The sequence below is a fragment of the Gouania willdenowi genome, chromosome 13 (genome assembly GCF_900634775.1).
Source record: "Gouania willdenowi chromosome 13, fGouWil2.1, whole genome shotgun sequence".
Lineage (NCBI taxonomy): Eukaryota > Metazoa > Chordata > Actinopteri > Blenniiformes > Gobiesocidae > Gouania > Gouania willdenowi.
In genome coordinates this window covers 3,014,825-3,040,116 of record NC_041056.1, presented here as the reverse complement: position 1 = coordinate 3,040,116, position 25,292 = coordinate 3,014,825, and the positions used below count along the sequence as shown (strand labels likewise).

At 40.9% G+C, this 25,292-nt stretch overlaps 5 protein-coding genes across 11 annotated transcripts; 3 read left to right on the top strand and 2 right to left on the bottom strand.

Moving 5' to 3' along the window:
• Positions 1–92: 92 nt before the first annotated feature.
• On the bottom strand, positions 93–3,089 carry LOC114474256 (uncharacterized). 3 transcript variants are annotated; one of them, XM_028464420.1, is made up of 5 exons: positions 2,460–3,079; positions 1,646–2,182; positions 1,506–1,582; positions 1,165–1,404; positions 93–581 (listed from the first exon to the last, which is right to left on the bottom strand). In XM_028464420.1, exons 2-5 carry the CDS (start codon positions 2,160–2,162, stop codon positions 336–338), a joined length of 1,080 nt encoding a protein of 359 aa, XP_028320221.1. In that variant the 5' UTR covers positions 2,163–2,182; positions 2,460–3,079; the 3' UTR covers positions 93–335. The 3 variants fall into 3 exon arrangements, with proteins under 3 accessions (XP_028320221.1, XP_028320220.1, XP_028320219.1); XM_028464419.1 differs by having other exon boundaries at positions 1,506–2,162; positions 2,460–3,089; XM_028464418.1 differs by having other exon boundaries at positions 1,506–2,182; positions 2,460–3,080.
• LOC114474257 (dual specificity protein phosphatase 14-like) lies at positions 2,386–6,185 on the top strand. 2 transcript variants are annotated; one of them, XM_028464423.1, is made up of 4 exons: positions 2,386–2,580; positions 4,257–4,570; positions 4,656–4,896; positions 4,996–6,185. In XM_028464423.1, the coding sequence occupies exons 2-3, from the start codon at positions 4,260–4,262 to the stop codon at positions 4,876–4,878; spliced, it is 534 nt and encodes a 177-aa protein (XP_028320224.1). In that variant the 5' UTR covers positions 2,386–2,580; positions 4,257–4,259; the 3' UTR covers positions 4,879–4,896; positions 4,996–6,185. The 2 variants fall into 2 exon arrangements, with proteins under 2 accessions (XP_028320224.1, XP_028320222.1); XM_028464421.1 differs by having other exon boundaries at positions 2,388–2,580; positions 4,656–4,913.
• Positions 4,922–7,983, bottom strand: polr2d (RNA polymerase II subunit D). The gene is made up of 4 exons (XM_028464424.1): positions 7,617–7,983; positions 5,875–6,055; positions 5,636–5,731; positions 4,922–5,094 (listed from the first exon to the last, which is right to left on the bottom strand). Exons 1-4 carry the CDS (start codon positions 7,687–7,689, stop codon positions 5,016–5,018), a joined length of 429 nt encoding a protein of 142 aa, XP_028320225.1. The 5' UTR covers positions 7,690–7,983; the 3' UTR covers positions 4,922–5,015.
• A 1,372-nt stretch (positions 7,984–9,355) lies between these two features.
• On the top strand, positions 9,356–19,676 carry lrch3 (leucine-rich repeats and calponin homology (CH) domain containing 3). Of its 4 annotated transcripts, none has more exons than XM_028464412.1 (20): positions 9,356–9,678; positions 11,221–11,365; positions 11,444–11,570; positions 11,722–11,827; positions 11,988–12,124; positions 12,237–12,346; positions 12,429–12,522; positions 12,631–12,697; positions 14,664–14,794; positions 14,858–14,922; positions 15,278–15,311; positions 15,385–15,480; positions 16,404–16,448; positions 16,536–16,586; positions 16,882–16,912; positions 17,866–17,949; positions 18,018–18,100; positions 18,168–18,305; positions 18,381–18,458; positions 18,667–19,676. In XM_028464412.1, exons 1-20 carry the CDS (start codon positions 9,432–9,434, stop codon positions 18,808–18,810), a joined length of 2,013 nt encoding a protein of 670 aa, XP_028320213.1. In that variant the 5' UTR covers positions 9,356–9,431; the 3' UTR covers positions 18,811–19,676. The 4 variants fall into 4 exon arrangements, with proteins under 4 accessions (XP_028320213.1, XP_028320215.1, XP_028320214.1 ...); XM_028464414.1 differs by lacking the exon at positions 18,667–19,676 and adding an exon at positions 18,600–18,661; XM_028464415.1 differs by lacking the exon at positions 9,356–9,678 and adding an exon at positions 10,851–11,089 and having other exon boundaries at positions 11,204–11,365.
• A 1,193-nt stretch (positions 19,677–20,869) lies between these two features.
• Positions 20,870–24,849, top strand: rpl35a (ribosomal protein L35a). Its single transcript, XM_028464425.1, has 5 exons — positions 20,870–20,937; positions 21,690–21,726; positions 22,909–23,061; positions 23,134–23,278; positions 24,742–24,849. Exons 2-5 carry the CDS (start codon positions 21,716–21,718, stop codon positions 24,763–24,765), a joined length of 333 nt encoding a protein of 110 aa, XP_028320226.1. The 5' UTR covers positions 20,870–20,937; positions 21,690–21,715; the 3' UTR covers positions 24,766–24,849.
• Positions 24,850–25,292: the final 443 nt, after the last annotated feature.

Here is a 25,292-nt window from a genome sequence, read left to right as displayed (position 1 = left end):
ATATTTCAAGCCTTTATATACAGTATATAGCTATATATATTTATATATGTCTCACAGAAAATGAAAACATAAAAATTCAGTGTCTCAGAAAATTAGATTTGATAAAACATTTATTATCATAAAAAAAGTGGTTTTGTACATCTTTAACTTATTCTGTCAAACTAAAATTTGTATTTTCTTAAAACTACTGGTTTGAGTAAAACTGACTCATAATTAAACTGAAACTTAAACTCAAATATTTTAGGTAAATCAGGTTCAAATAAACCTGGATTACATCCTCGAAATCCCAAACAAAATAAACCTGCTTTGAGTTAACCCTGAATGATCCTGGAGGTCTACAGTTCCGCAGCTTGGACTCTTTGCATCATGGGGTCGATGTGAGGGAGGACGGCGTCTCTGTAGAACGTCTCCAGTTTGGACACGGTGTCCTCCCACAGCGAGGGGTCAAAGGTCACTGGGACGATGGCCGTCTCCTTCAGGGTGTAAACAACAAAGTCGGCTTTGTGCAGACCAGTGACCGCCAGCTGGACCTGGACCTGTGTGAAGTACTGATGGGACCGTTTCAGCACATACACCGGGGGCTGCACAGAGACACACAAATCACACTATCGTCATCCTGACTTTAATTATCCTGACATTAGTCACATGATCCTGACTTTATTGACCTTGACTTTAATGATCCTGACTTTAATCACATCATTCTGACTTTAATTATTCTGACTTTAGTCACATGATTCCTGACTTTAATGATCCTGACTCTAATATCTTGTCTTTATTTATCCTGACTTTAATGACCCTGACAGTCACGATTCCAGATTTGAATGACCCTGACTCGAATGATCCTGATTTTATTGATCCTAACTTTAGTCACATGATTCCTGACTTTAATGATCCTGACTCTAATGATCCTGACTTTATTGATCAAAACTTTAGTCACATGATTCAGACTTTAATAATCCTGACTTAAGTCACATGATCCTGACTTTATTGACCTTGACTTTAATGATACTGACTTTAATCACAACACTGACTTTAATTATCCTGACTCTAATATCTTGTCTTTATTTATCCTGACTTTAATGACCCTGACAATAGTCACGATTCCAGATTTTAATGACCCTGACTTTAATGACCCTGACTCTAATGATCCTGACTTTGGTCTACCTCGGCGTCCTGGTCCAGTATCTCCAGACAGAAGTGTGCGTCGTCCCTGCAGGCGTCCTCTACCCGTGTGTTTCTGTGTTTGTACGGACACTTCACCTCCAGGCAGCTCAGCCATTGGCCGCTGACGCTGTCCGTCACGATGCCGTCAGGACTGGCAGCCAACCAGGGCCGGTGGGCGTCAACAAAGAGGCCGCACGACAGGATGGAGACGCGGCGCCGCAGGGACGCAGACTTCAGTTTCTGATGGTGACATAACCAGTGACATCATCAATAATAATGACATCGCCGATTATGAGCTCCACGTTTCAAAGTAAAACCCTGTGTTTCAGAATAAAAGTCACCTGGTAGCTGTCCACGGCCTCCGCCTCCATCCTGACACCCCAGTCCATTGCTCTGGTCTGAACCGGTTTGGCCTCACCTGAGGTCTCACAGATTAGGTTCTGATGATCCAGGCTAAGATTATTCTGTGGGGGCGTCTTACCTGTGATAGCAGACAGGTAGGAAAGGGGCGGAGTTTTGCTGGTTCCGTTAGCGAATCGGCTGTGAGTGATCTGGTGAGCAATGGATGCCGTGATCCGGTTCTTCCTCCAGGAGAACCAGGCTGGGTTGGTTCTCTGTCCTCTGGTCAGAACCTCCACCTGCTCCACATCACGTGGGTCCAGGGACGACCGGAATAATACCAGACCAGGGGAGGGGAGGGCTTCAACGCCCTTTGGACCCAAGTCCTGGACTGGGTCTGGACTCGGAGCTGAACCGGTCTCTTCTGGGTCATCATCTGTTCTTCTGTCAGGTCTGATGTTCTGGTTTGGCTGAGCTCTGCTTGTGTTTCTGGTTCCGGTTGATTTTCCACTATTTGTTCTGGTCCTGGCTGTGGTTCCTGTCGTGGTTCTCGTTGTGGTTCCTGTCGTGGTTCTCGTTGTGGTGCTCTGGTTCTGGATGGATGGGTGGTATCGAACTTGTGGGAGAACCAACTTCTTCTCTGAGTTCTGGTTTTGCATCTTTGAGATGGATCAAAATCCTAAAAATTATAGAGCTTATTTTTCAATTCATGTTAAAGATTACACATCCTGTTTTCAAAATAAAACATCAAACTAGCGGCAGCAGCAGATCTATCTGATTTTACCCTGAAGTCCTCAAAAACAGACTTTTATTCTGAAATACTCTTGAGTCCCCTGAGAATATTTTACCTTACAAAGCTTTTATTCTGAAGTACTAAGACTGGTCGTTAACGCTTTTACTTCGAAGCTCTGAGGCCTTATTTTGAAGGTTACCGATACCTGTCCGTTTCCTCTTACCGTCGGTTCGTGTTCCGTGTGATCGGTGGTCAAAAGGTGAAAAACCGTGAGCTCGAGCTTCGTCGAACTGAACTGAATTCCTGACTTGTCTGGACTTGTTCTGTGTCACGTGACCAACACGGTATGGTTTAGTCACGGGTTTATTCTGGTGGTAATGGTTTCAGTTTCACTTCCCCATCAGAGTTGAAACATGTCTGTTGCTGAGCGGTCTAAGGCGCTACGGTCAGGTTGTGATTTCCTCTGGAGGCGTGGGTTCGAATCCCACTTTTGACAAATAATATTTTGGTCGCTGCTGATCTCAGATGTTCACAAACATTCTCTGCATGTAAAACTTTTTAAAAATTGTTTTAGAAAGAACCGACAGAATACAGAGACGGCAACTTGTGATCATTTACAAATGAAGTGTTTTGTAATAATATACAAAAAATGCTCATTAAAATTATATTTTTTAATAAAAATAAAAATGAATTAATCTTTTGATTGCAACAATGTTCTTAGAGCAGGAGTTTTCAACCTTGGGGTCGTGACCCCAGTGTGTTTTATTAATTTTATACAAATATTAACCAATACAGCTCAAATTATTATTCGGTAACACTTTACTTGAAGTTTTATACATAAAGGTTGACATTACGCTGTCACTAGTATGACATTTTGACACATGTCAATAGCATTAAAAAGGAGTTACCCTAACCCCACTCGATCACCCCACCTAACCCAAAAAATGCCAACATAGCTCCAAAAGTGTCATAATTTAGCAAAACACTTATTCATGCTAAAGACAGATAATGACGGTGTAATGTCAGCCTTGTGGATAAAACTTTGTGTTACCGATTATTCTTTTTCAAAGTAAAACACCAGACACAACCTCAAACAATTATATTTCTCTACTTTCACTTTGTCAAATACTGTATGAAGTTAAAATAAAATGCAGTATAAAAATATCTGAGCTGGGATGTGTTTGCAACACAGTATTACAGAAATGATCAAAAAACAGAAACAAAACCATTTTTATACCACAAAACATTTTGTGATATAAAAATGGAGTCGCGACAAGAAAAAGGTTGGGAACCTCTGAGTTAAAGTGATGGTGTTCCGATTTAACTGGTAACCTACTTGGATGCTGGCCTTAAAACAGGGGTGTTAAACATATTTTAGTTCAAGAACCAAATACTCACCAGTTTGATCATACGAGCCACAGGTTTTAGGTTGGAAAACTAACAATTTTAACATTAATGTGCCCAAGTTTGCACTTCCAGTTATAAATTAGACAAAGTATGTAAAACATTAACAATATCTAAGCAAAAAGAAACAGATACTTAAATGTCCTTTGATTTTTTTTTTTTTTTGCTGACCAAATTGTATTTAATTTGGGGAGATTTTGTGGAATAATTTGAGAAAAATTGCAGGACATTTGGAAAAAATAAATAAAGAGTTCTTCCAACAACAATTTACAACTGAATTATTTGGTGATTTACACAAAGATTTGTTTTCTCTGTCATTTTCTTGTTCTCCTGGGGGCCGAATCAGATGCTCTGAAGGGACGGATTTGGCCCCCGAGCCTTGAGTTTGACACACATGCCTTAAAGCAATCATTAGATATGTTTTTATTGTTGATTATATAAAAATCTGTGCAAGTCTGTATTTTGAGTTGATGAATGTTTGATGACAATGACGAGTTGAAGTGAAACACCATGAGGTAAAGCTGGAGTTTAAACATGTTGAGGATTTGGTTTGTTTCTGAGCAGAAAGTGACTGTGTGTGTTTATATTATTATTCTCCTTCCTCCTGGTTCTGTAGACCATGCGGGTCTGTGAGGTCTCGGCCGGGCTCTTCCTGTCTGATCTGGACTCTGCTGTGAGCGAGGCCGTTCTGCGCAGCAGGAAGGTGACTCTGATAGTGAACTGTAGTGGACTGGACCATGTGACCTACCCGCGAATCCCCGGCCTCCAGTTCATCCACGTCCCGGTCCAGGATCGGCCCCACGAGCCCCTGGACCATTACTTTGATCCCGTCTGCGAGCGGATCCAGCAGAACCGGAGCGGATCCACGCTGGTCCACTGCACGGCTGGTCGGAGCCGCTCAGCAGCTCTGGTCATGGCCGTCCTCATGAGGTGAGTATTACGGAAAAATGTGTTAATGTGACATTCTGTGACACTAACACCTGTTGTCCTGTTCTGGTCCTGGTCTCTGCTGCAGGTCTGAAGGTCTGAGTCTGCGTCAGGCCCATGAACGGGTTCTGGACCAGAGACCCTTCATCAGACCCAACGCAGGGTTCTGGAGACAGCTGCAGGACTATGAGAGACACCTATTCAGGACCAGCTCAGTGAGGATGGTGTCCACCACAGCCGGAGTCCTGCCTGAGGCTCTATTGGACCTGGACCAGAATGGGGCCACGGCTGCCTACTGCATCAACATCTGATCCATAACAGACCAGAGAGTGAGTCCACCTCAGGGGTCAGTGAATCACCAAAGAAACAATTGTTTATTCTCCTCTGTAAACAAACACATAAACAAACTAAAATCTCTTATTGTGAAGGGCTGGTCCTGGTTCTGGTCTCAGTACTGGAAGCTCCTCTTGGTCTGGATATCGTCCAGGATCTGCTGCAGCTCCTCGTCCTCAAAGCGACCCTCTAAACTGGAACCAGCAGCACAAACTCAGACTTAATTAAACCTGAATCAGAGATCATGAGGCTTTGTCCCTCTGACTGAGTGCTAACTAGTTAGCATTAGCCAACAGTCACACTGTGTGATGCTACTGGGACTCAGTGGTGTTCTACAGCAGCTGGTGATCATGTTAACTGGTGACTGAGTGTTAGCTGGTCATCAGTTAACACAGACACCAGTTTGAGCAGAACAGCAGTGATGCTGTGAAACAGTGAAGGACTGACCAGCCCTCCCAGTCTGTTTACTGGTAAAATTATATAAAATCATGATCATCAATAATCATTTGTTGGTTGGCAATTCATTGTTTCACAAATAGTGTTTTGTTACTGAGGGTTAACAGACATATTAAAGCTCTGGTGATGTAATCTGTTGTGATTTCAGTGTAACTGTCCCAGCTTCATAAATCATCTATATGTCAAATTAATAACAATGAACTTATTTATCAGAGCAATGATGAACATAAATAGTAATTAACTAATGAATGGTTAATTAATCAGTGGTGTTGTGTTTACCTTGGTATCAGAGCTTTAGCTTCCTCAGCAGCTTCTGGACACAGGTTAGCTAAACTGGCTAACTCAAACTTATGAAGCTTCTTCTGCAGCAACAGACTGAACACACACAGAAATATCAGGGTTAGAACTAGCTGTGTGTGTACCTGTAAACAACGGTGATGGTCTCTCGGTTCTTAAAGCGACTGAATCATGGTTGTGTGTGTGTGTGTGTGTGTGTGTGTGTGTGTGTGTGTGTGTGCCTGCGTACAGCGGTGATGGTCTCTCTGTTCTTAAAGCGACTGAATCGTGCCGTGTAGTTGAGCGTCTTCATAAAAACCTCAGACAGCTCCTGTTCGTCCTCAGCACTCTCGTTCTGCTGCTTCCTGTGTTCCAACAGCATGTGGACCTCTGAGTTCAGCAGAGACTCCGCCCCCTCAAACTCTGACACACACGCACAAACACACACACACTATGAGAATGCACACACTGTGACACAAAGGTAATAAAGTGAACGTGAACAGAGTGCATGGATTAATATTGATCATCATAAACAGTGTCATCACTTCCTGTCTGTGTTATTTTCTTCCTGCTTTCTTCATATTTTTAAAGAATTGTTTCTCAATTGTAACGCAAGTTGCTATACACAGTTTCTCTGTGATTGTGATTGGTCTGATGCTGCTAACTCCGCCCCATCACAGGAGTGCACACGTAGCCAGGTTGAAATCACCTGGGTTAGTGCACATGTTTATGTCCTGCGTCATAGTACAGATATCACACACATAACGGGATATACTTATCCAGCTTCATAGTACAGGACCTTAGAGAACAGTAGTTGTGTGTGTGTGTGTGTTGTATACCTTTACGGCCATATCGCGCTAACTTCCAGGATTTAATCAGTGTGTGCTGTCCTATGAAACTACCTAATGTCTAATCACCATGGTAACTTAGGCTGAACGACTAACCTGGTCGGGAGCTGATTTTGTTCCTGCTAGGATCTTAGCGAGTGCTAAAATCCTGCCTCCTGACCAATCAGTTCTCTTAAAAAGCGAGCTGTCTGATAAAAGGTGATGTGTGAACACGTCACTGTGTGGATCTGATCTGACGCTGACAGGAGAGAGAATATTTAGACATTAATACAATCCTTTCATTTACTGATGACATCCTTTAGGAAACATATAGATTTATATCTGATGGACTGATCTATAGTCAGCTGATGAAGCCTGTGTCTTCGTATGCACGATAATTAATTAATTCCTTCCTTCATAAGCTATAGTGAGGCTGACAGCATCAGCAGGAACATACTACAGACAGTGAAACAATGTGCTCTCATCCCAGTGTGTGTGTGTGATAAATAGGTCTACTTGAATAGTAAAACGTGTGTGCTGTAATAAAGTGAAGCGCTGTCCGTTTATCATCCAAAGGAATAATATCATAAATAATCTCGTACTTTTACGCATTAACAGTGTCAGCAGCTTCCTGCCTGGGTTCTTTCATTCCTGCTTTTTCTGTAACAGGGTTGTTTTTGGTTTAAATAATAAATTTTAATTATTCATAATTTTAAACTTAAGCAACCCCTAACCTGATCAGGACCATTTTATGAAGTGGATCTAATCTGAGCAAGTATAAAAGCTCCGCCTCCTGGTACGTTGCTCTAACACTGTTGCTCTTCACTGTTATCATGGATTTAAATTAATTATATTTGTTTAAGATCATTAGCTGTTCCTCCATTGTAAAGACAGTTGCTCTGCCAGGTTCTCCATTGATTGGTCAGACGCTGCAATCTCCACCCCTTATATGTGAGCGCGCATGTACCGAGGAAGAAATCACTTGGCTTAAATTAGCTTGTTGTAATCGAGATTCGTAGGACAGCTTCTCTCTGACAGGGAATGTTTGGATAGGTGAAGCCCGCTAACGGAGATTAATCCAAAATATAATAATCTAGCTTCGTAGCATAAGCCCATAAAGAACAGTAGTTGTGGTGTGTGTGTGTTGTGTTGTGTACCTTTAGGGAACAGTAGTTGTGATGTGTCCTCCTCTCCTTCTCCTCCGTGTGTAGCGGTTCCTGCCGCTGCCATCAGTCCGACTTTAGTCGCTATTTTTCGGGTAACGGAGGGTAATGCCCCAGCTGGAAGTCCTCTCTCTCACACAGATACACAAACACACTGTGACTGTAAAACAACCACACATTGAGGCGCGGACTCACAAAGGTTTACGCGTGTTGCGTTGTCTTCTTCTTCTTCTTCTTCTTCTTTCTCTTCTTCTTCTGTGTGAACCGGAAGCTCACTCTCTGCTTCCCCTTGAGGGCGGTGACGTCACTTTATTTTATTTTATTTACTTTTTATATCTAAACGTCAACAAAAAATACTTTCCGCAATTTTTCATAATTCTGTTACCATACGCTTTACTTTTAAATCAAACTGAATGAAACCAGTTTTAAAAGTCTAACATTAATCAGGACTTTCGTCTCAAACTTCCACATTTCTTTGTAAAAAGAAAAAGCGGGCCATCGTTGTGGGATGTTGAGCAAGTCTCCTAACCCCTAACTGCTCCCCAGGGATGGGTTAAATGTAGAGGACAAATATATGTAATAAAACATATATGACCAAAAAAAGCGAAAAGCCCTGATTTATTCTTAAATAACATCTACAACGTTTTTTTTTTTTAAACTTTCCTATTTTCTTTAATAAATAAATACTAATTTCCTGATTATGATCACTTTTGTTCACAAACTGTTTTTTCCTGATGTGTTTATTAATTACTTTACTAATTACGCAGCTGTTCTTTTAATTCTTACGTCATATATTCTAGGTTTTAGTTTCTGCTGCTCTTCCTTCTCATCTAAGCCTCTTCACTAACTGTATTTTCTTTTCTCCCGCCCGAAAAAACAGAAACAAAGTTACAACCAAACTCTTCTTGCTCTATTTTATTGGAACGTGTCTTTATTTTTCATCTTATTTTAGTCATCACAATTTTAGGTAGTGGCTATCCGTACGGTTGCCGTATGAATATACAGACATTCTATCCGTACGCAGCGCCCCTATTTGGCCAGTTTAGGTCACGTGAGAGGTCAGTCATTGGTCAGTTTAGGTCCCGTGACTAAGACTAACCCTCACCCTAAAACGCTACGTACATGTGCTTCGGTAACCGTACCAATAGCACCAGGGTTTTGTCCGTATGGCAACTGTACAAATAGTCACTTTCTTTACTTTTAGCCTAATTCTAATTTTATTTGATTAAAACTATGACGAAACTTGTAAGTTTTTGTGCAGTCAAGGCCAGCCTACCTTAATTTCTCCCTAGAATTGTAAAAACACAGGACATTTTTAATTTAAACGTAGGACAATATTACAAACCCTGACTGCTTTACATGCAGTGCTTTTAATTTTATTATTTATTCACAGCATAAAAAAATTGTTTATCTGGAAAAACTGATAACAAACAGACTGATTTTTGTGGAAATGTCTCTACCTGTAAATATATTTTCTTGTCAAAAGCGCAAACACTATAGATAGAAAACAGCATAATACAAAAAAAAGAGTTAATATAATAATAATATAAAATAATAATTAGTTGGACCACGTATGTGTCCGAAATAAAGTTTGATGATGCCGATTTAGTTTATCTATGTGTTTATTTAGTTAATAATAATACAAAATAATGTATTCAATCTTCTGAGTTTATTGCTAGTCGTAGTTAGTTTAGCACTGACTTAGGACAACAGGAAGTAGGTCGGCCCGCTGTAAACTCTGCGCATGCGCACTACGGAGTTTGGGTGGGAGTTAGCAATTAGCCGCGGAGCTAACAACCGGAGTGTGTAATGGCGACCTCGGTACTGCTGGGCTCAGCAGACAGCGGACTCAGCTTTTCCCTCGGAGGGGCCGGTAGTGGAGCGGTGCTACACTCTAATGGACCGGGTCCACAGGGCCCCGCGTCCTGGAACCGGTCCGTGGACCGAGCCCTGGACGAGGCCGCGGCCTCCGGCACTCTGAACCTAAGCGGCAGAAAGCTGAAGGAGTTCCCCCGGAGCTCAGCGAACCACGACTTGACCGACACCACCAGAGCCGGTGAGTTGCGCGGGCCTGTTGCGGCACTGTCCGGTCCCGCTGGTGGCCCAGCTCGGCTCGGAGGAACTGGACTGAGCTGCTGGTTGAGAAGCTGTGGGAAAAGTTAAAGCCGAACTCTGAGCACGGGCCGGTGTGGTGAATTACTTGGCACCCTTGTTAAGCTATGACTCTCCGTGTGTGTTTACTGCGGTTAAAATAAGGGTTATTGGGTTTAGGTTTTAACCGATTAGTTCTGATTATCAATCACCATCAAATAAACACGATGAAGCAGAGAAAACACAGATACACAAACTGTAAACACGTAGACATATACCACATAGATCCGCACATCCTTAGCGTAAACAAAACAAAGGAATGTTATATTTGATTGGTTTCCATTAATTCTTTGATTTTTGGGAGTTTTGATTCGTATTTATTGTCATTTAAGGTCTGTTTTCATCTGTAATCAGTTTGATTACAAATTTTCATTAAAATAATTGATATTCCAATATGAATACATTATAGTAGGCGTTGAGTGCAGCTCACTGTGTACAGGTGCACGGTTCCTCAGCAGCAGCACTGAGTCGTTCCTTAGTGACGGTTTTTTCATGACATCAGCTCAGGGTGGCCCACCTGGAGTCAAAATCAATTGAAAATATATATTTAGCACTGACATTCAGACATTGCACAATATAAAATAAAAAGTTTAACTTGAACCACTTTCGTAAACCTAAAGCCTCATTCTGGGTGCATCACTACTGTTAGGTTTCCAATAGCACAGTCTTCTGGAAAGACTTTTAACAGTGTATTTTTCTAATATATTTTCAATTCAGTGAAAGTAAGAGTTGCTTTAAAATGAAGATTTATTTTAACATGAGTTCACATCTCCAGCATTAGTATTTAATTTCACAACACTAACAATACCAGAATCGAACCTAGTCACGATTACAGATTTTTTTGCTATGATTATTGTGAGTGAAATCATTGAGATATTACAATTATCATGATTATTGTTTTATAAAATTTCACACTACCATACATAAGTAAAGTCACACAAACACTCCTTATGGTACTCTAATTTTCATTCATTCATATTTATTCAGGACCAGTCAGAGCTTAAACAGCACAGATGCTTTTTAATTTATCATATTCACTTTATTTGATTATTTTTAAAGCTTGTAATTTAGTGTTTAAACTCAATCCAACAGCTTTAAGCAGAAGCTACAAACACATTATGTCCCACAGCAGGCCATGTGACCTGAGCAAGTAGGTCACATGTTTACTGTTGGCCTCCATTTGTTGTAAATATTAATAATAACAATATTTCCATTCACTGAACATACACACATTGTTTCTGTGGATTAACAGTTAGTAGGAAGGTCCTGGGTTTGAATCCCAGAGTGGAGATTGCATATTTAAGTTAAATAACTTTTGTGTGTGTGTGTGTGTGTGTGTGTGTGTGTGTGTGTGTGTGTGTGTGTGTGTGTGTGTGTGTGTGTGTGTGTGTGTGTGTGTGTGTGTGTGTGTGTGTGTGTGTGTGTGTGTGTGTGTGTGTGTGTGTAGACCTGTCCCGTAACCGTCTATCAGACCTTCCTCTGGAGGTGTGTATGTTTGTGTCTCTGGAGAGTTTGAACCTCTATCAGAACTGTCTGCGCTCTCTGCCTGAAGGACTGATCAACCTGCAGAGTCTGACCTACCTGAACCTCAGGTAACGCATACATACAGAGAGAAAGAGAGACTCGCTACAAGTTGTATGAACTCATTGGTTTTGTTTGTTTGTGTGTAGTCGGAACCAGCTGTCTGTCCTCCCTCCTGTAGTGTGTGGTCTTCCGCTAAAGGTTCTCATTGCCTGTAACAACAAACTTGTGTGTTTGCCTGAAGAGGTTGGACAGCTGAGACACCTCACTGAGCTGGTTAGTACACACACACACACACACACACGCACACACGCACACACACACACACACACACACACACACACACACACACACACACACACACACACACACACAGTAACTAACGAGGTAACTAATTAACAAAGCACCTGTTTACTGCTCCCTGCAGGATGTCAGCTGTAATGAGATCCAGATGTTACCCCCACAGGTTGGTCACCTTGAAAACCTCAGAGACCTGAACATCAGGAGGAACCACCTTCTGCACCTGCCCCCAGGTAACACACACCATAACACACTACACACTCTACTACACACCGTAAAACACTATGTAACACCGCAACACACTGAGGACCTCCCATTGTTCATGAGTGCAGGTAGCACACAGTAACACATCACGTATTATAGACGTTACATTGTGTTACTGTGTGTGTGCAGAGCTAGCTGAGCTCCCATTGGTACGTGTGGACTTCTCCTGTAATAAAGTCACCTCCATCCCCGTCTGCTTCCGTCGCCTCTCTCAGCTACAGAGCATCATACTGGACAACAACCCCCTACAGAGCCCCCCCGCCCAGGTACACACACACACACACACACACACACACACACACACACACACACACACACACACACACACACACAGGTGAGCAGGGGGCGTGACCTCTGTCCCTTGACCTTTGTTTATAGATCTGCATCAAAGGCAAAGTTCACATCTTCAAATATCTGAACCTGGAGGCCAGCAAGTCTTCATCAGAGCTGCCAGAGTACGAGAGACGACCTCTGACCCTCAGCTCCTGGTCCGAATGCGCACACGCACACACACACACACACACATGCTCCTTCACAATAAAAGCCTGAGCTGTTGTCTCTGTGCTACAGTGGTGATGATCTTTATCCTGGACGTCCCTACGGAGCTCTGGACTCTGGGTTCAACAGCGTGGACAGTGGGGACAAACGATGGCTGGGCAATGAGGTCTAATACACACATAAATACACACACTGACAGCATAGAAAAGCCTGCTGTATGTACTGTTCCTGCTGTGTCCACTTGGGGTTGATCATGTGATCTAATGTGTCTCAGGTTTCAGATGAGTCATCAGATCTCAGGGACCAGAGGATCAGAGCAGCAGCAGACATCAACGGAACACGTGAGTAGGCCTGGGCCGATAATCGGACGGTTAATAAAATGAACTCAATAAGTTTGCCGGCCTCGGTTTATTGCCATATTCATGCGTATTTGGTGGCGCGCCTGTCTGCTGCAGAGTTGGAGTTAGCAACGGATATTAAACATCAGATAACTCAGTCAGTTCTAATAATTTCTCAGTGAACTTGCAGCGTAATTACTCTAAATAGTATTCCACCACCTGGCAATCTTAGATTACGATACATCAAACAGTTATAATCCGGTAGGTGCGGCAACTCTGGACCTACTACGTAGCTTGGGATTGCTACGCCGGCTACACCCAGCGGCCTGTGAGGCAGCGGAGCCTCTTACCCGCGGTGTCCGCCAGCGGAGGAGACGTAAGCGAAGCAAAGGTGGAGATGCCGAGCGGGGCTAGCAACCAAACTAAGTCCAAGTATTTTGTTTTCTTCGTCTTTAGCCTCCAAACAGGCTGGATGATAAGGTTCACCCTCGGCACCTTCATGTTTGTTCCATAGCGGAATGAACGGCGTAAACTAGAAACTATTTGGTCTATTCTGTTTGGTTTAAAACTGAATGAAAACTGAACAGGGTGGGGGGGCGGGGCCACTAGCATTGTTGTTTACAAAGGTTGTAACTGGATTGGAAGTGTTGCCTGTTAAGGAATGTCAACTATGTACCTCTGTGCCTCAATATTTAATATTAATTGCAAGTGCAGTTTTGTTTTCTGAGAGAGACTTGATAAACCATTTTATTTATTGCTTTGGTTGTGTGTGGTTTTGCATTTGAGGTGTTTTTTTTTTTTTTTCTTAACAGAGACAGGGTGTATTTTATTGTTTTTGTTTGTGATATTTATTAAAGTGCAATTTTTTGCTAACAGAGCCTGAGAGCCCATTTTATTTTAATTATTTTAATTATTTGTTACTTTAAAATGTTTAAAAGTTCTTGACATTCCAATTACAATAATAAAAAATACTAATGAGAAATACAAGTTGATTGCATTGGAAAGGGTGTACTTGCATTATTATGTTATCATTATATTAGTGGTTAATATTTTAATTATTTTAATTTAAAAAAGAAAAAAAAAAATCAACAATAATGTCGTTTATCGGCAATAATTTGTGGGAAAATATATCGTCCAGCAAAATCTGTTATCTGCCCAGGCCTACATGTGAGAGCTCCTATAGAGATGGTTCTGATGTTCTAATCCACATGTCAAACTCAAGATCGGCAGGCCAAGTTTGGAGTATCTGGTCCGCGCCTACAGGAAGATTTTGTTTAAATTAGAAAAATAAAAAAAAAAAACAACTAAAATGGGGCTTTTTGTAAATGATCATAATATTAATATCAATAAACAATAATATTAAATCACAATTATTTAAAAAAACTGGAAATTCTGGCAACTTATCCCATAGAAGACTGTGCAAATTACATTGTAAATATCCGGAAAATTAGTTGCAAAGTCAAGGAATTTTGACCAATTGCGTAAGATTCAGGATTTTGTTTGAATTTGCTTTTTCCTTTACAAAAACATAAATGTGCTTTTGGGCTAATTTTCTAATGTTTCCATTGTTTCTATTAGTTCTATGGGTTTTGTTGGTTCTATTTGTTCTGTTGGTTTTGTTGGAAACTGTTTGTTGGTTCTTATTCTTCTGATTGTTGTAATGGTTCTATTGGTTTTAATGTTTCTTTTGGTTCCATTGGTTGTAATGGTTATAATTTTTTGATTGGTTTCGTTAGTTCTATTGGTTCCATTTGTTCTGTTGCAGATGGTTTGTTGGTTCTTGTTGCTGTAATGTTTCTATTGGTTCTAATGGTTCTGTGGGTTTCGTTGCAGACGGTCTGTTGGTTCTTATTGTTGTAATGGTTCCATTGGTTCTAATTGTTCCATTGGTTCTAATTGTTTTGTTGCAGATGGTCTGTTGGTTCTTATTGTTGTAATGGTTCTGTTGGTCCCATTGGTTCTGTTGCAGACGGGGAGGGGGAGCAGATGGACTTCATGGATGGCTGTGCGGCTGCTCATGAAGAGGAGGAGAGGAAGACTCGTTCTGACAGTCTGAGCTCTCAGTTCATGGCTTACATTGAGAAACGCATCATCAGAGAGGTATTAGCTCCACCCACACAGTCCTCTGACCAATCAGCTGCTGACGCTGCCGTGTGTCCTCAGAGCTCACCTGTGAAGACGTGTCTGTCCAACTGTGTGTCCCGCACTGAGGAGAGGAGACACAACAGGTCAGTGACTACACACACTACACACCCTAACTACCCGTAGCTTCAGTCTGGGCTGAAAGAAAATTCTAATTGAACTATTTGTAAATATCTGTGTGAATGTTTTGTAATTTGTGTATTGTGGGTGGGTGAGTTTTAATGTTTCGACTGTATTTCACTGTAGTGTAGAAAAGCCCAACCAGGGACATGGAAACTAGCATTAGCTACATTAGCTACATACTCTATGTGAATCACATCAGCTGCAAACTTTTGTATTTATGTTTAATTGCTTTGTTCCTCTGTTAAATAAATACATAAATAAAATAAACCTATGTGTGTGTGTGTGTGTGTGTGTGTGTGTGTGTGTGTGTGTGTGTAGGAGTGTGGTGGATGGAGTGACGTCACACCCTCAGGTAGGAGATCATCATTTAGGACACACATCTCAGACATTGTCATACAGGGCACTTACTGTGTGCATGTGTGTAGAGAGGACTGGAGAAGATGAGGAAAGAGGCTCAGCTCGCTGCCCTGAGGTACGACGAGGAGAGGCACAGGAATCATCTGCTTCAGAGAGACTCTAAGGTAGGACCAGTTTATCCAGTTAAATCAATATATCCAGTATACTCAATAAATCCAATTTAGCCAATAAAACCAGTAATAACACATTTTATTTTAAAGTGCCTTTCAGGCCACCCAAGGACACTTAACAATGAAACAGTGCAATACTTCTTGTTTCTCAAATGGGGGTATGCGATGGCACTATGGGGGCTACTTGAGAGAGAAAGTGGAAAATTAACAAATAAAGTGTCAGTCTTGTTCCCACCTCATTCATATGACGGGAAATTATAAAAACTATAGAAATAAATCTATTCAGGAGCCACTAAATCAGTGTTTTTCAACCTTGGGGTCAGGACCCCATGTGAAGTCGCCTGGAGTTTAAATGCGGTCACCTGATATTTCTGAAAAATGTGTATAGATTTTTTAGGTGTTTTTTCAGTATTATTCTTTAAAAAAAACAACTATTTCTATGCTTTCATTTTGTGAAATACAAATCTATTTCAACTAAGTAAAAAAAAAAAAATATATATATATATATATACAGTATATATATATATATATCTGTGCTGAAACATGATCAAAAACTAAGTTTAGAAAAAAAATGTCTTTGGGGTTTCCAGAAATTCTTGTTATCAAAATGGGGTCACGATCCAACAAAAATTGAAAACCACTGCAATAAATACTGTTTATTTCCACTTATTTTCAAATTGAGATTATTTATGTTTATCTTTGTGTTATCACTAATTCATTCAATCATTATGATCTATAGAGGATTTTTAATAGTTTATAAGCAAAATGTTGTAGTTGGACAAAGTGGGGACATGGATTCAGAAATAAGACAAACTAGAGCCCAAAAAGGTTGAGAACAACTACAATACATTATAAATCAGAATAATACAAACAAGAAAACTGTCCTGTATCTTTACGGGTGTGCGTGTGTGTTTCAGCACAAACCTGTTCAGAGCAACACAAAGTGCAGCCCTGACACAGAGGTGAGTGTGTGTGTCTACTCCGTGTGTGTGTGTGTGTGTGTGTGAGAGCCTCTGTTTTGTGTGTTTAATGTGTGTGTGTGTGTTCAGAACGTCCCTCTCAGACGCTCCACACACACTGATGACTCAGCCCTCTTCGTGGTAAGAAGCAACATTAGCATGCTGTGCATGTGAGCTTCTTCACATGCACGCCTGACATTAACAACACACATATATACATGCACGCACACACATGCTGACTGTAAATGCCTCTGATTGGTCCACCATCAGCCCTAAACTCCGTGTGCGTGCATGTTGTTTTCTTGGCTGGACTTTTTCATTTGTTCTTTCTTCATGTCGATGTTGTATAGTTTTATCGGATTGCATTGATTATTGTGTAGTTTAATCTGATTGCGTTGATTATTGTGTAGTTTAATCTGATTGTGTTGCTGTGCAGGAGGAGGACCGATCGGTTCCGTCTTCAACAGGTATTTCTCTCTCTCTCTTTTTCCTCTTTTTATTTGTTATTTTACACTAAATATAAATGTAACACTTTTGTTTTTGCTCCCATTTTTAAATATCTAAAACATTTTCTATATAAACTAAAGACCTATTTCGCTCAGATATTGGTCACAAATGTGTCTAAATGTGTTAGTGAGCACTTCTCCTTTGCAGAGATAATCCATCCCACCTCATAGGTGAGGCATATCAAGATGCTGATTAGACAGCATGATTATTGCACAGGTGTGCCTTAGGCTGGCCACAATAAAAGGCCACTCTAAAAATGTTCAGTTTAATCACACAGCACAATGCCACAGATGTCGCAAGTTCTGAGGGAGCGTGCAATTATTTTGCTGACTGCAGGAATGTCCACCAGAGCTGTTGCCTGTGAATTGAATGTTCATTTCTCTACCATAAACCTTTTCCAAAGGCATTTCAGAGAATTTGACAGTACATCCAACCGGCCTCACAACCGCAGACCATGTGCAACCACACCAGCCCAGGACCTCCACATCTAGCATGTTTTCCTCCATGATCATTCCACAGGCCACAATCTACCACCTGATCAACTTTATGTCAAGAAGCTGTGTTGCACTGTGTGAGGCAAATGATGGTCACACCAGATACTGACTGGTTTTAAACCCCCCTCCAATAAAGCAAAACTACACATTTTTAGAGTAACCTTTTAATGTGGCCAGCCTAAGGCAAACCTTTGCAATAATCATGCTGTCTAATCAACATCTTGATATGCCTCACCTATGAGGTGGGATGGATTATCTCTGTAAAGGAGAAGTGCTCACTAACACACAGACACATTTGTGAGAAATAGATCTTTTGTGTTTTAGATCTTTGAGTTCAGCTCATGAAAAATGGGAGCAAAGACAAAGTGTTATGTTTATATTTTTGTTCAGTGTAATTTGTTGATGCGTTTTTCCTGTAGTGGGCGGGACTTCCTGTCGGACGCCCAGTGTTCGTCCTGAGAGCTTCCTGTATCGAATGGGACAGAAGGAGGAGCGGAGCAGAGGTGACTCACCTGTGATGATGCACTGGTGATTGGTCTGTAGTCTGACTCCACCCCCTTCTCACCTCTAGGTGACCCTCAGAGTCAAGAGGGCGGGGCTCCATCCACACCTCTGATTGGACAGGAGGCGGAGCTAGTAGATCAGCTGAGAAAGGTAATAAAACGGACACACACCGTCACAAACACAAACTCTTACTGCTGTGTGTGTGTGTGTACGTTAGAACATTGAGGCACGCCTGAAGGTGTCGTTGCCTAGCGACCTGGGCTCGGCTCTGACTGACGGCGTAGTCTTGTGTCACCTGGCCAATCACGTGAGGCCTCGGTCCGTCCCCAGCATCCACGTCCCATCACCTGCTGTGGTGAGTCAGCCAATCAGAGGCCTTGGATTGCCCCCCTCCACCAGTGACTGACCTGTGACCTTTGACCTCCCTCAGCCTAAACTCACCATGGCCAAGTGTCGTCGCAACGTGGAGAACTTCCTGGAGGCGTGTCGGAGGCTTGGAGTCCCACAGGTAGCTGCACACCTCACTTCCTCTTGGTTTTTTCACAATAAATCCCTTTAGTCTGTTCTGATTTTTTCTCCTACTCCTCCCACATCTTTTTCCATCCGTTCTCTTTACGTTGTCATGGTTACACTTATTATTTGTTTCCAGTTTTTCATTTTTTGACCATGCCCCCCCCACCACCTGCCCTTTTTTTTTTTCTTCTTCTGTGGTGCAGACTGAGCTGTGTCTTCCTCTGCACGTGTTGGAGGAGCGAGGGCTCCCCCAGGTGGCAGCGACGGTCAGCGCGCTGCTCAGCCTGGCCCCGCCCCGCTGCTCTGTCGCCACGGCGACAGCTCCTGGAACCTCTGTCACCATCTGAGGCGTCGTCATGGTTAACCACCTAAAGCCACCGGAACCTCGGTAACCGCAGCAACCGCCTCAGGACCCCAGCACCCATCACCATGACGATCTCCTCATATCGCAGAATACTGTCGCTGTCGGACCAATCAAAGAGTGGCGGTGCTGCTCATTTGACCGGAGGCTCCGCCCCCTGCCTTCATAGAATCAAAAAAAACTGTTTTTTTAAACCTTTTTTATGGTTTTTTTGTGTAAAGAAAGAAAAAGTGATGATGTGAAAACATGCCTCGGACTGTAAAAAGATTCACGTTTAGACCAAACCTGCTTAGTTTTATTTATTCAGATAAAACTTTCAAAGTAAAACCTGTTTACAGCTTTTCTATTCCCAGTGTTCGACAGGAAGTGACTGTTGGTGTCAGATTAAAATCACGTCTGTGAGCGTTTGGATCTGATGGAGACATGAGCTCATCCAAACTTTTATTATTTATTTAACCTGCATTCTTCTGATGTAAATATTCAGCTTTTAAAAGAGACAAAGTTTAGTTATTTATTGATAAACAACATTCGACTCAAACCAACACTATAGAAGATGACGTTTTAATGTTCTTTAAAGATTTCATTCAATGACACCTAAAAAATACAAACTGTGAACATTACAGTTTAAACCTCAGATTAAAGAGAAATGTATCTGTGTTTTACTCTTAATCATCGACAATATAACACTACAACAGGGGTAGACTTTTATTTTGAAAAGCTCTCCATCAGATCCAATCACAGCTCAGTCTGTCTGAAAGGCCTGGGTCTGCCTGATGTGCTCTGATTGGTTTGTTCAAGGACCTGTTTGTGTACAAAAACTGTAAATATTTACAAACAGATTTATTGAAAACAGTCATGGCTCACGTTTTCTTTTTTTAATGTTACCATGGAAACCATAGAAACACAACCTAGAGTTACACACTGTACACACACACATACAGTTTATCTGTCAGTGTATCGCTCCAGCTGGTTATCAATATAACTGATGCTTTATCTTCAGATGACAGTCATGTGTTCATTTTCATTGATCAGTCCCAAGATAACATGATTACCAGTTTGAAAATACCACTGACGACTACGTTTCTCTGTCAGAAAACCAGTCACAAGATAACACGATCAGTAGTTGAACCGAGACACCAGCTGGTAGGGGTGGTCAAAATTATTGACAAGAGTAATTACAAATTTATTCTTCATGATTATGAATTGATTGTTATATTTACAAAGAATGATTAATTTGATTTTTCAAATTTCAAATATTCCAAACCTAATTTGGATATTTCAATCACGCTATAATTTATTGAAGGTCACTTAAAAGGAGTGAAATAATTCAACAATTCAGCAGCTGGCTGATATTTAATGGAAGATCAATAATCCAAAATTTAATTGATAATTAGTAGTTAGTAATCAACAATTGTTTTGTAATCAAATCGGAAAATTGTGCCGATTATTAATCACTCCTAGCGCAGTGTGAAAAGAATTGGAATGACTTTATTGATTCAGATGGAATTAACAATAATGAAACCTTTTCCCCACAAACAATATTACAAATAAATATCTATAGATATGACTAATAAATAAATGACCTGATGCCTAAACATATGCAATTAATGGCATATATTTATAAATTTTGGACAGCTCCCTCAGCAGCATATCATTTAATTGTGCGTGCATAAATAAAAATAAAAAATCAATACATTAACGAATTTTTTTAAAAAATCAATAAATTAACCAATTTTTAGTCAATAAATTAAGAGTTGACAAATAAACAAATACGTATATTTGGGTATTAAGTGATATATTTATTTAATTAGCGCATATGTGTTTAGGTATTTAGTGATTTATTCATTAATTTATTTATGAATGGTATATCTGTAGGTACTCCATTAATAAAATAATTTATTTGTAATTACGGCAGAGATGGTCCTCCATAACAAAAAGCTGAAAACCGTTCATGTTTAGAATGAAACAAAAATACTCATAGAAATATTGTTAATAAAGTGTTTATTAACTGGGTATTTGTGATCAGGCAGCTTATCGGGCTCCTATGTAGGTGGCATTTTCCCAGCAAGCTTTGCGTCCTTCCTTTTTCCTCCATCTTTGCCGATCTGAAGAGGTATGAGTTTATCTTGGCTAAATGAACGTGTTTTACCTACCTAACCCGGGTAAACACCGTCCAGAACCATTAGCCAGGCTCGTTTATGGTCTCAGTCGTGGTTTGGACCCGCTAGATCCGGGTTCCAGTCCGTGATGGTGGAGATTGAGAGCGGATGGAGCGGCTAACGACCCTGTCTGAAACACACCGGACTTGTTCTGTTGAAGTCCTGTTTCTAGTTCAGGTTTAAGTCTGGCTCTGGTCCGCTCAGGTTCAGTCTCCCTAAATTTAGTCTCGGTTCTAGTTCTGAGTCGGGACTAAATGTGTAACTTTGCTTAGTGTGTTAGTTGTAGTGGTAACAGCCGGTGCAGTAACGCTTTGTGATCCCGGGTCATCTGGTGATTGTTTGTGTGTAAACTGCACAATAACATAAGTACACACCTGTAGTGTGGACATGAGATCATTAAAGTTTACATTCAGTACAGTGTGTTCTAGTGATGGAGGTCAGGGTTCCTCATGAAGCAGCTGATGTTCAGTGATGGTCAGTCACTGGTTAGTCTGTACACAGCCATGGAGACACCACAGCAGTAGAAGCTTTGTTTGGTCCCTCATTCTCTGCTGCTGTTTCTGTCCTGATGTGGACGTGGAGATGTTGAACTTGTTCTTGAATCTTTATCTTTGATCTGACAACATGTACTACTGCAGATAGAATCCAGTGTTCAGTAGAACATCAATGTTCAGGTGTATTAATCTCTATTTCTCTCTTTCTTCAGGTCGACTCACCTGAAAATTCTCAGACATGCCTGGAAGGTAAAGTCTATCAAACTCTAAATGTTTCTGAAAATAATCTAATAATATCTGCAAACTGTGGGGATGTCAGACTATAAAGGCAAGGCAAAGTTATTTGTATAGTGCATTTTATACACAAGGCAACTCACTGTGCTTTAGATGATCAAAATGTGCAACAGAAAACATTCAATAGCTTAAAATCAATAAGAACATCAAAGGCGGCAACAAAAAATAAACAAACATTTAAAATCATCAGTAAAAACATTTAAAATCATCAACAAACACATTACATCAGCAACATGACCAAAAATCTCCCTCTCAATCAGATGCAGCATCACCATGTTTACTGTGAGCTCTGGGCTCCACTATCTGACCTGTGTCCATAGATCTGTGAGACCTGCTGGGTTCATACCGTAAACCTTACTAACATCTCACTGATGTATTCTGGACCAAACCCATTCACACATTTATACACCTGCAGCAGAACTTTAGTCTATTCTGAGGCTGACTGGAAGTCAGTGTAAATATTGTAAAACTAGACTAATGTTGGGACCTCTTTGTTATGGTTCAGATCTGAGCTGCAGCATTGTGAACCAGCTGTAGATGTTTGATGCTATTTAGGGGGATTCCGGTCAGAAGACCATTACAATAGTCCAGTCTGCTGGAGATAAAAGCATGGACCAGTTTCTCCTGATCTTTCTGAGTCATTAATCCTTTCACTCTGGAGATGTTCTTTAGGTGGTAGAAGGCGTAACGTGATGTGATGTCACAGATGGGATACAATACAATATAGATTATCGGAACGATTCAATATTTGCCGATGTTCCAAAGCTTGCTACGATATGATTTTGACTTAGAGGCCTGTGATTGATATCAGACAATAATCTTTTTTTTTTTTTTTTTTTGCACATTAAAGAATGGAAACAATATTGATACATTTTGAGAATTGTATTGCCTGACTGTTTAAGGCATTTACATGAAAAGCATTCTTTGGGAAAAAAAATTCTCACCAACTAACTTTTGGTGTTTTAACAAAATAAGAGGAAGGCAAAATGGCGCTAGATATTGATGTTTATACTTTAGATCGATTTGACTAAATCATTGATCAAACAATCGATTAATCTTCACCCTTAGCCACAGACTATGTAGTAATAACATGTGGTGTGATGTCAGACTATACAGTAATAATATGTGATGTCACAGACTATGGAGTAAGGCCGTGTTTGCCGGCTACAAACGGGGTCTAAGGAACCAGACGGAGCACACGGCTCTGCTGAAGCTGGAGGGCTGCTACAGCAGAGACCAGGTGGACTTCTACCTGGGAAAACGCTGCGCTTACGTCTACAAGGCTAAGAAGTAAGCACCGTCCCCTCTGTGAGTGCTGCTGCTCTGTGATAGGCTACTGGCGCTGACCCCCTCTGTGTGCAGGAACACGGTGACGCCCGGAGGGAAGCCCAATAAGACGAGGGTGATCTGGGGAAAGGTGACACGAGCTCACGGAAACAGTGGGATGGTCCGAGCCAAGTTCAGGAGTAACTTACCGGCTAAGGCCATTGGACACCGCATCAGAGTGGTAGGTTTAGCCCTGCCCACCTGCTAGTCATGCATCATCCTTTAGTTTCAAGCATTAACTTTTAGCTTTAAACCTTAGTTTAAGCTTCAAGCATTAGCCCGTAGCGTCAAGCATTAGCCCGTAGCATCCACTGTTAGCTTAAGCTTTAAACATTAGCTTGTAGCTTTAAAGGGGACATTATCAAAAATCCACTTCTGCAGTTTTTTTTAACAAATGAGGTAACTTGAGTGTCCACCGACACAAAATGTGCAATAAATGATCCCGTTGTTTTTTGTGGTCTGTGTAAGTTTCATAACAGAAAATTGCTAAGTTAAATGTCCAAATTTGTGACGTCATAAGTCAAATCGGGAAAGAAAATACCTTCCCCTCCGCTGGTAACTCCACCCCCAACCTGTTGAAAACTTTTGTGAAATCCCCCTTTGTTTTTCTCGCTAGCAAAGGAGTGATGGCTACCGGTAAAACTAAATACAGAACTTTCCTGCTGCTGGTGCTGCGCCTCCACAGTGAATATACATTGTAGTGTAAGCACTATTTGTTCATGCGGAGGGGTACTCCGCTCTTGTGGTTCGGCGCATTACAGAACCTTTTATATTGCCTTGTGTCACTGATCTGATGTGTTTGTGACAATGCGATGGCTTGGATAAAACAAATGATTATCACCTTAAATGCACTATTCCTGTAGTTAGAAGAGCAGAGGAGGAGAAAGTGACTTAGCAGCTCAACACCCTGGTGAGAGTTTAAATGACTGCTGCTGCTGAGATGCACGGACCATAAAGCGCTGAGACGGACTCAAAATAACAATAGCTTAAATAGCCATGTGTTTTGCTGTAATGTGCTGTTTTTTGGCTGAAAACAATAACAGTGTGGATAGCAAAATAAAATTGCTTTGGTGATCACTGATCACCCTGTAAAAGAGCGATACATGAAGTGAATAAGCGTCTATAGACACGCCCACTCATGAATATGCATAAGTAGGCCCCAAAACAATCATTGCTTTTTTTGTTTTTCATGTTTTTGTTACATAATGAAAAATGAATGAACAAATGATACATGAATTATTTGATATTTGTTTACAAAACTAAAATGAAAAAATTGAAAACGCCTTGTTTTTCAAATTGAAACTCTTTTGCTTTCGTACAGAAAATGGAACGTGAACACCTGTTTCGGAAAAAATTCAACCATTAGCTTTTAGCTTCAAATATTAGCTTTAGCTTCTGACTTCCTTTGTGTCTCAGTGACGGATCAACAGTGTGTGCTGAACCATGTCTAAAAGTCAGTTATAGTTTATTTATAAATTCAAACACACGTGTCGTCAGGAGCACTAGCTTAACGTGAACGTGTCCACTGGAGGAGAAAATCATATGTGGGACATTTGGTTTTCAACATTACCTCATTTTTAATTTACGTCTTTGTGAAGGGGCTTTTATCTTGGCGGGGTCTGATTGTGACTTCCTGTTTTGCAGATGCTGTATCCATCGCGTATTTGAAGATGGAAACGTCGCTGCGTGTTTTTGTTTGTACAGATCAATAAACAGATCAACAACAGACCTGCTCTTTTATTCTGAAAAACATCAGCTCTTGTCTTTTATTTTGAAAAACACCCACTGCTCTCTTTTATTTTTAAAAACATGAATTATTGTCTTTTATTTGGTTAAAAAAAAAAACACACACCCATGACTCTTTTATTCTGAAAACCCCCAATGGCTCTTTTATTGTGACGAAAATATATTTTTCATTTGAAACATAAAATAATTGTTGTATAGAATGGTTCATAAAAACAAGGTTTTTTGTTTAGAGCTAGAGAATGTTTTCTACAAACTAAATGTAAATCAGCACTGGAGCTCCACCCCCTGTCTGATTTGTTTTGTTTTTTTTCTTAGTAAAAAGCTGTGACTTCTCACTTATGGCTGCAGCTGTCGAACCTTGTTTAGACCTGACTTATTTTACACTGATTATAAATGAAAAATGAACTCTAGGCCTAGTGGGGGTCACGGGGGGGGGGGGGTGTTTTAGT